This window comes from Ochlerotatus camptorhynchus, unplaced genomic scaffold (assembly GCF_037179485.1).
Source record: "Ochlerotatus camptorhynchus isolate MF236.1 unplaced genomic scaffold, CSIRO-AGI_Acam_v1.1 ptg000137l, whole genome shotgun sequence".
In the NCBI taxonomy this organism is placed as follows: Eukaryota; Metazoa; Arthropoda; class Insecta; order Diptera; family Culicidae; genus Ochlerotatus; species Ochlerotatus camptorhynchus.
In genome coordinates this window covers 3,491,729-3,502,207 of record NW_027040627.1, presented here as the reverse complement: position 1 = coordinate 3,502,207, position 10,479 = coordinate 3,491,729, and the positions used below count along the sequence as shown (strand labels likewise).

Below are 10,479 nucleotides of genomic sequence, written 5' to 3'. Positions count from 1 at the left end.
AATGATTGTGTCTCTTTTTATAACTAGATAGTAATTTAACTTATTTTTACAAAAGTTGGGTCAGTGAAGTCAGTCAACTGACTATTGATTGCTTGTGAATAATGCCTTGTTTGGCAACCGGTATTTTAGCAGTTCTTGTTTTTGTTTTGTTTTTCAATGTTTTCAAAAACGACACGGACTCCAGTTGGGACTACACACTGGATGCACCCGTCTCCAAGGATGCCTGCAACGGACGAGCTCCGTTGCTGCACGATCCTTCCATCTTCGGCGGAAGACCAACCCCGCACAACGAACGTCAATCATTAGTCAACCAACCCTTCTGGGAGCCGGCGGAGGAAACGGATTTGCACCGAATTTTTCACCGCCCGAGTATCATCCGTTGGAAAACTGGAAACCAACATCGGCCGGACTGATGATGGACGCACCACTGACCCGAAACGGATCACCCGTATGCCGTCCGAGGATCTGCTGCTGACTCCATTCACCAACAAGGACTGCCGCCCGTCGCAAGTGCGAATGTTCCCGCTGAAATCGGAAAGTTCCTCGTCCGGATTGGTTGGGTTCCCGAGCGTAGCCCTGGTGGTGAACGTCATCATGAAGTGCAACCACAGCGCGATCGATCACAAATGCACAAAACTTCCGTTCATTATGAAGCTGTACTTCTCGTCCTTCAATGCTGCTGCTGCTGCTGCTGTTCCGTTTGCTCTAAAATTCGTCAAAAAAGACGGACCAGCAGCAGCATTGGAAGCAGCCGCAGCCGTGGGAGATACATCGCTAGTTCGTGTAGCCATGGCCGGAATCCTCGGTCAGGTCAAGATACCGCTGTCAGCTGTTCTTCGTCTGGGAGGAAATGTGGATGCGACTGCCGTAACCATGGGTGCCAAACAACGCCAATGACTGCACCCGGGTGTGCCCAAGTTTGATTTTGGCACTCTGTGCAGAGTGACCAACCCCTTTGGTTAAACCCATTTGGTATCTATTTATTATTTACACATACTTTATACAGGTCAGAGTTTTTTTCAGGTAATTCATTTAATCAAAAAAAAATACACACAAAGTACGGAATTTTTATGTGCTAATCCATGCAAACTATCCTGCAGCTGAATTCTGGGCATACAATTCATCGAAAAGTAAGAAATTTATACATATTAGGTATATGTAGAAATGGAAATTTCTGCCCGGAATTCAGCTGCTGGAGTGCAAATTTTTGACAATATAGCTAAATAACCAAGGCACGGGTCTTCCTTATAGAGAATGTACAAATGGTCATATAAAATCGAGATTCCTCATTCAAGATTCCATCTGATTCCATTAACTGGAAAAGTTTATCTAATCTAATCTAATACAAACGCAGCCAGTACGAGAAAGCATCCTGGAAAACGATGAGGTTAGATGAGGTCTAATCATTTTTCTTGTCTAATTGATGTTTACAGCATATCTGAGATATGATATAAACATCAATACGGCCAGACCTACTGCGGAACATTTCTTGAATCTACAGGGGTGGAAGGATGCGTGGACATACCGTACCAAACGCTCCGAGTTACTATGTGTAGTTGTGTGTAATGTGTAAATATTTGTACAATATTGAAGAATCATAAAATAATGCAATTAAAGGATCTTACCGAATTTCCTCCTATGTTGGTAATGATCCTTTTGCGCTTAAAAGTTTCGTTGGATGCATCCGCTCCTTGTTTATCATGGGGTTTGGGCTGCAGTTCCTCATTATTGCTCGTGGTTATGTTTAGTGATGTGATGGAGTTCATTTCTTTCACTAGAAACTACTACTGCGAAAACAAAGAGAAACAGAAACAAAACAGCTTGTTAATCACCAAAAGAGCACTGCTTTTGTAGATCATTGGAGTGTTGCATTTTTTGACAACGGCCAGCTCCTCGGTTTGAGCGCGTTAATAGGCATCCTCGCAGCTTGTGTAGATGTTTAGACTATGCTTAATCCAGGGATGCCATTCTCCCCAGTGTAAGCAGGGTGGTGAGTTGAAAAGACACCTCGCACTATGACAAAAGCAAACTCACCCGAGAGATCTTTATTTTGTTATCAGTTTCTATCGCTTCTCCCACTTCGCAAACAAATACAGTTTCTGACCTCGCACCTCCACCAGTCCGACACACCGGAGCGTATGAGTGATCACTAGGGAGCACCGTAGAGAGTTCGTTTGCTTCACCGGGGAGAGTCACCCCGGTGAAGACTTTGGTTGTTAGTTTGTTGCTAAGAGGAAGAGGAGACAACTGACTTCTTACTCTTTTATCTCTATTTCTATCTCTATCTCCATCTTACGCATTTCAAATCGGCCAATCACGAGATGGTTCGCGTTTGACAGAAAGTGATTCGTTTTCGCCCCCGTATTGTCTTCTCTTCCTCTTAGGTTTATTGCATACAAAGATTTTTTAAAGGTTACTATACACATTTTGGAAATGCGAATACGGGAAGTGCATCAGCGCATCATTATTGAAGTTTAGTCAACAGACAGACATGGGACAGAGATCGATTAGGATCACAGCGGGAGTTCCACTAGGCTCCATCCTTGGTCCAACGATCTGGACCGGGATGTACAATGGCGTGCTAACGCTGAAGCTGCCCAAAGGAGTTGAGATCGTTGGCTTTGCGGGCGACATTGTCTTGACGGTAACAGGCGAGACGCTGGAAGAGGTGGAAGTGCTGGCGACCGAGGCGATCGACATGATTGGTAATAGGGTTCTTTAAGGGTATTGAGGTAAATGCATATTCGTAATCTGCATTAAAAATGGAACCCAAACCCAAAATTTCATCAATTTTGGTACACTGGAACTATTTTAAATGAGAATGATTACATTTGCAAAAATCAACTTATTAGCGCCCCTCGGTGTCATTTTGTATGGGAGCGAGCTGTCTGTTTGTCAGTTTAGTGTCAAACAGTGATGTTATTATTTTGCTTTAAATATTGATTTAAAAATCGAGATGAAAGTGTGTGGGTTCGAAAAAAATATCGCTGTGCTCAGAAAACGAAGCTCTTTCAGATGATATATAAAAACCGATATATTTTTCAAAATTAAAGAACCCAATTGGATGTAAGGAGCGAAGCTGCAGATAGTCCATCATAAAACGGAAGTTCTATTGGACAGTAACTGTAAAGCGGTACAGCGGGAAGATATTGCCGTCGGTGGCATGTCATAACCTCAAAGTGGAAGACAGCGAGTGCTACAGGCGGAGGAAAGCCGGAAGAGTACGGAAAGTTGTGAGAGCGGAGTCGTTGGCTAAGTGGCAACAGGAGTGGAACACGGCAGAGAACGGTAGATGGACACGTAGACTAATAAAGAGATGAACCAGCCTCTGTCTGAAAGTCTCTCTATTAAACCTAACCACGTAGACAAATACAGATTTTTTTTCCAACGTGGGTGAACAGAAATCACGGAGACCTCAAATTCCACCTAACGCAGTTCTTGTCTGGCCGCGGCTGCTTCAGAAAGTATCTGCATCGGTTCGGACACGCAGTGTCACCCCTCTGTTCGGAGTGTGGCAACGTAGATGAAACGTCGGAGCATGTGGTCTTCGACTGTCCAAGGTTCGAGGTAGTTTTGTGAAGGGAGATGCACGCCCTTAACGTGGAGAATGTCGTCGATGAAATGTGTCGAGAGGAAGGCACTTGGAATGCCGTCAGCAGCTGCAGTGAAAATGGAGAGAGGAGCAGAGCCACACCAGAACACCCGATGAATATTGACGAGATGCCGCTTCAAGTTGAATACCGTGACCACTTTTAATGTTTTTTTTTTCATTTGCCCTGCAAAGCACAACTTTCACAACCACCTTTTCGGTACCGTCCTCAAACCGCACTAAACTCAGCAACACAGAGGCTTTCGGTAAAATGGCATTGGGCTATAATTTCCATAGTAATTTTTTTTTTCGCCCCTTCCTGGCTCAAAACCTGGCTACGCCCTTGTCTTTGCATACGTTTTTCAGCCATTTTATTGATGTTTTCACTCACTCACGTCAAGCTCTGCCGGAATCTTTGGAGAAACAAAAACGCATTTGCGCTGCCAGCTTTCTCACGGAAGTGAGTGTATAAACAGACAAAAAGTGAACTGTCAACATTCTCACTCTCTCGTTCTGTGTCTAAAAATCTCTCCAGTGGTGCCAGGAAAAATCTCCGAGGAGACAAGCAGAGATTCACCCCAGAGAATGATATCTCTTGCACCCGGGTGATTCTCTCCAGATAATTTTCAACTCTGGCTTAATCATGAGATTGTAGAATTGCATCCGAATGTTGTAGGAAATTTTGGTAGAGTCTGCTTCCAGTACCGGTGGAACAGGTTTCGCTGGCGGTGGAGGTGGAGCAGCAGCAGTAGTAGCAGATGAGGTGGAAGCCACTGGCGCTGCCACTGCAGAGGTCATGTGAGCTACTGGACCGACACCTTTGGGAACGGTTGTGCGGTTGTACGTATTCCTTTCATTTTTCGCAGTTGTTCAATTTTTTCCTTCGCCTTCTGAAAGGCTAGAACGTTAACGGCTGGTGTGAAACGACTTCTTGGTGTTGTACTTATGAATATTTTACATGAACAAAAAGGCGAACTAAGAGGGGAACGCCTGAGCCCTTACACACTTATATTGCTGTGAAGCAACTGTAAACTCTAGAGGGAATTCATATCTGCAACTGTAACCAGTTCGAATTTGTCTGCTAACCCGGTCACAATGACATATTTAATCATCTTAAAGATAAATCGTCCAGCTCAAACCATTGTAGGGGTAAGATGTGGGACCATCATGATTCTATTCTATGTTGGATGTGGAGAAAGGTTTGCAGCAGGGATCGTTCTGGTAAACTAATATTGATTGAAGCGATTTATAATAGAAAATACCTAAACTTATCTTTGTTTGCTTCTTCCGTCATGTTACATAGAGGAACCTTGTAAATACACCTTCTCCAGGCTTTCGACGATCCCCAGTGGCTGCACATTTCGGGAAACGGAACTCACCGAAACATCCATATTGGCAACCCTCTCCTTCGTGCCCCATAAGCCAGCTGCTCATGCTACCCGGCAAGAGCTTTGAATCTCACTCATCTGGCACACAACTCACACGCGTATCTATTATGCACTTTTCAACATTGATTTAAAAGCTTCGCGACATTTTACAAGCAATGCAGACATTAAGTTAAAAATTGATAAATCAGCGGAAGAAAAACACGCAGCAAAAATTCACTCGTCAGTCTTCAAGCGCGGACTACTTCGATCTTCCATTAACTGGAAAATTTTTGAATACTTTCTGATCAACCTACATACAACCTACCAAATATTCAGTGAACTTTACTAATATTTTCGACTATATAGAGATCTTTCGAATATTTCCTGCTGTCCAGGAAGGATGTCTGAAATAATATCCTGTAACTTATGCAATCTGAACATCTACAAAACTGAAGTTTTACAAAATTTTCTCAACTTCTACGAAGTTCCCTGAATTTATTCCAAATTCCATATATTGTCCATCTCTTTTAATTTTACAAAGATCTCTGAACATATTTGCACTTCTGGAAAGACAACTAAGACATCTACAAATATTCTTGAACACCTAGAAAGTTCCTTGAAATTTAGCGAAGTTTCCAAAAACTTCCATGAAGTTCATGAAGCTTTTTTGGAGTAAGATTTCTGAGGCAAACTGCAACGAAGTTCCCTAATCTTAAGCGAGGATCCCTGAGGTTCTTCAAAGTTTATTGGACTATTTTTAGATCGTTTAAAAAATTCTATGAACTTTTTAAAAATTCCTTACACTTATATGACGTTTTTTTTTACCAATCAGCTCCGCAAAATGCTACGAAATTCGAAAAACTTCTACAAAGTATGCTGCACTTCTACGTTTCTCGTGGATTTTCCACGCACTTGAACGAAATTTCTTGAATTTGCACGTAATTTCCACAACTATTCCTTGTCCATAAGGCTAAAATAAAGTAATGTTCCTTTAACTTCTACGAAGCTCCTCAAATTTAAATGAATTCTCTACTTCGACGCAGTTTTCAGAACTTTTCCAAGTTCCTTTTGTCTACGATTTTTCTGAAGGTCTATGAATTTCCAAGAATTTCGACCAAGTTTACTAAATTTCTACGATCTTCCCTGAACATCTATTTGAAGTTTTACGAAGTTCCCACAAGTAAAAGAAAAATCCCTGGACTCATGGCCCAAGCTTGTCCAATGTTGCGATTGATATGCGGTGATTCAATTGATCGAAGGCAGCAGATAAGTCAGTATAAATGAAATCCGTCTGAGCACGATCCACGATGCTGTTAGAGATGTAGGAAGTAAGACAAAGGAAGTTAGTGGCAGTGGAGCGACCAGTCATGGAATCATGCTCCACTGCCACTAATCGGCTTACAGTGAGTGAGTAACGGCTCCATAACAACAAGTTCGAACAATTTAGCAACAGCGCTAAGCGAAGTGATGCCACGTTAGTTGCCAACGTCCTGTTTGCTGCCCTTCTTGTGTAGTGGAAACATCCCAAGTAACCAAAAGTTCCGATAAAAGGCTATTTGTGGCTTAAGCAGCTTGGTTGGTGTTGGTCTATAGAATTCTAAGCAGCCTCATTTTTAAGTCGTTATAAGAACTTGATAGTTCCGGTATCATAATTGAAGAGCATTCTAAGCAGCTTCTGGCGGAACTTGAACGGAACTTTTAGAAAATATTAAAAAAGGTTTTTGTCCTCTACAATAATTCTATATTTAGTTCGCACTTTTATGAAAGTTAGTTCTAAAGGCTGGTATTAATATGTATTGATTTATCAACATAAGTGGTAGAGAATTGGAGCTGTTTGAAGAATTAAAACCCAGTCCTTCTGCGTGAGAGTTCCAGCACGAACCACTGCGTCATCTGAGATATAGTAAAGTGAGCTGTTGTCCCGCCTACTGTTGGAGTTTTCAGTCCAGCTGACTGACTTGAATACGAAGCACAACACCTTGATGAATTTTAAATTGGTGTTTGCCTGCATCGTATACTAATACATTTGTGGCGCAGTGGTTAGCGTGCGAAGATCACATGCCGAAAACACGAGTTCGAATTCAGGAAATAACTTTTTAATTTTTTTTATGTTTGTATAGAATGTTGATGCATTGCATAAATATAAGAATTATGATTTATTCGGGCCACTGATCATTTCATAATTACGTACATTAAATTTTGTAGCTAATAAAGACTTGTGCGGATTGCTTCATGTGGCTTGAAAGTTCTGTCAGAACTTTATTTGAACTTTATGGAACTTGAAAGTTCTGTCGGAACTTTATTTGAACTTTATGGAACTTGAAAGTTCTGTCGGAACTTTATTTGAACTTTATGGAACTTGAAGGTTCGGTTGGAACTTTATTTGAACTTTACGGAACTTGGAAGTGATTTTAATCGTTGAATGCGGAACTTTTGGTTACTTGGGATGTGCGCTAGCTTCCAACAGGATGGGAAAACGGCGGCGTTCACTGACCGTTGCAGTGATCCACTACAGCATTCACAATGATTGGGATATCGAGTAACACCATAATCAGGAAGTTTATATGTGCCGTGATGTACCCTAATACCAATCAGCGCCAGCGCCTAACTCCGTCCACGTGGGTCGAAGCGTTGAATATCAAGCCGATTTGTCATGAAACATCTGCAAAACTATGTAACTTAGTGTTCACATTACCGCTGCTTTGTGAGAAAATTCCGAAATGATATCATTTTTTTTAACTAGTATGTTTATTTGGAAGGCTCAATCGCGTTAGCTTTACGGAGCCGATAGTTCAGTTCTTTGTTAGTAACAAAATTCACTTAATTCTATGTCTAGTAGGAGTTGGGCCGATTACTCGAAGCTTACCCGAGGTTAGAGAGGTACATGTCGAAGGATAGGATCAGGGGAGGAGCTTGGGAGTAAGGTTTCATTGTCTCGTCAGAGCGTTGTCGACAGTATGAATGGTAGTGCGGTTCTAGTTTCGTCTGGAGTTCGACCGGCTATGGTGGGTGACCAGTGGGCGACGATGAGACTCATCGAGACGGGGGGACAAGACAAACAAAAACTAATAAAGAGATACAAAAGACAAAGGAATTAAATTCTTATACAAGACATTTGAAGAAACACATAAACCGACTGCATATAGCAGAAATTGCGAATTCCCAACACGTCTCTGATAGGAACATAGGGTTGTCTTCCTTGGGCCTCAAGGGTATTCAAAAGTCGCTCTCTGGCGGCGTCATTATCCATACATTGTCAAACTGCGTGATCGATGTCATCGTAACCGTTTCCACACCGACAGATGTTGCTGTCCACGAGGTTCATTCTATTGAGATGAGTATCTAGCGAGTAGTGGTTGGACATAAGTCTACTCATCACGCGAATGAAGTCACGACCTAAGTCCAAGCCTTTAAACCACGCTCTCGAAGAAACATTAGGAATAATTGAATGTAACCACCGTCCAAGATTTCCATTGTCCCAATCGGTTTGCCAACTCGAAAGGGTATTCTGACGCACTAAATGGTAAAATTCATTGTGTGAAATTTGCTAGTCATAAAATTCGCCTTCCTGCGCGCCCACCTTTGCGAGAGAGTCCGCCTTCTCATTGCCTGGTATGAAGTGATCATGTGGAAGATGCTTACCTCCAGATGAACTTTATCATGAATGAAAATTTTCTAGGTGATCAGGGCTTAGAAGTACATACAACATCAAGTTTTGTTTACGAATTTGGAAATAACGCGTTTTTTTTTTACACGGTAGGTACGTATCCCCCTTGAAAAAAAAAACGACCTTAGTGTATTTGTATCAAATGATCGATTTTTCCAACTATTCATCATTTCTATTGATGTTTGTCATTTTGAACTGTATCGAAACTGAGCTGTCCATCAGCTCTATTGGTTGGGCAAATTGAATCTCCCACATCCAGTTCAATTTTCTTCTACGGAACACACACACACACACACACAAAGCCATCCACGCTCCGTTGGTTGTTCCTTAGCGCGGTTAATCATGTTTGCAACAACTTCCGTCCATTTGCACTTCTCACATCGACCAAGAGTATATCCTGGATGAAAGGAGCAAGAGGGGACCACTGACTGCCAATAATTCAATTACGACCAATAATAGGTTGGCTATTAACTACAAAGTGAGCCTGTCGCTTTATCAAATTGACTCCGATCGGTGAACCCTTTTTGTGTGTTTTAGCAGTTGGCCAATCTACCAGCAGAAACCAACATCGGCTCTCATGTGTGTTCCCACAATTGCCACCACCATCATCAAAATGGATCATGGCTTTGCGGAAAGTGCCTTTGGTTGGATGGATCAGCATTTTTTTTTCCCCATCGACAAGTGCGGAATAGAATTTATGGAAAACAAAACAGCCAACAGAACACAAAGAATGGACAGTTCCTCTCCCACAGGCACGCTTCCCTGGATGACATCTATCAATTAAGCGTTGAACCATTGCATTGAGTGGAGGTGACATCGAGACACCTATAAGTGCTTTGCGAAATTTCAGTACCTGACCAATTACACATCATGTTGGCACCACTTTGCGTCTGAGCAAAATTCAAATCGACAATAGAGAAGTTGGTAACAGTTATAAAAATATTTACCTTTTTCTCTCTCTCTCTCTCGCAAAGGAATGCCATCAATCCAAACAATGCCCGGCCAGGATGCTGCTCAATCACAAAATTGAATTTAGGATTCAATTAAAAATCCTTTATTCCTACTAAATCGAATTAATTCAATAGGATGTGATGATGAAATATTGAGTCGGAATTGAGTTCACGACTGGTTTAAAAGTGCAAAGCAATGAGTGAGCCCGAGCGCGAATGTGTAACTACAGGCAGGAGGTTGTAAGTAAAAAAAAAATCTACCCCGAAGGATAATCAACAGATGGCAGCACGTGTGACGAACACCTCCGGCCCCGACAATATTTCAGCCGGAATGCACCGCGAACCTCTCAAACAGGTGGCCAGGTGTGGTATCACTCGACCGACCTCCTCCACCCTTCCAACGCCACTCCACTCGGCTGCTGTCACATCCGGTTGATTTTGCTTACGTGCGATCGGTGTCGTCAGTTCGTTTGAAGCTGGGCAGGTAAGCTGTTTGGCTGGGTGGAACTGGAAATTCAATTATAACTACCGATATTTTGCTTTTGCCGGTACACTAGAAGCCTAATGGATTGATGTCGTTGTTGTTTATGGGGGAGAAAAACAAAAGCATCGGAAATGTGCGGCAGTCTGTGATTTTGCAGGTGAAGTGCAGAGCTTCCTCTGGGTTGTCATCTTTGATGTCTTTAGGTTACTATCTCTATTGCTTTGCGAAAGGGGTTTCTCGTAATTTTGTTAAGAAGTTTTCAATGGTAATATAAATTCTTTAACCATAAAAATGTTTACCGATATTCAACATAAGGTTGGTAATGGATTCGATGACTGCATCAAACAATCATTAAGTTTGCAGTTATTGATATAACATCAATAATTTAAATCGAAGTCGTGGAAACGGAAGGCTTTGTTGTT

At 42.0% G+C, this 10,479-nt stretch overlaps 1 protein-coding gene across 1 annotated transcript in view; it reads left to right on the top strand.

Moving 5' to 3' along the window:
* The first annotated feature begins 2,566 nt into the window (after positions 1-2,566).
* LOC135700481 (uncharacterized) overlaps positions 2,567-10,479 on the top strand; it is a 57,888-nt gene continuing 49,975 nt past the window's right edge. The window contains exon 1 of the mRNA XM_065221000.1: positions 2,567-2,705. Coding sequence (XP_065077072.1) covers positions 2,567-2,705 — 139 coding nt within the window. The remainder of the gene's footprint in view (positions 2,706-10,479) is intronic.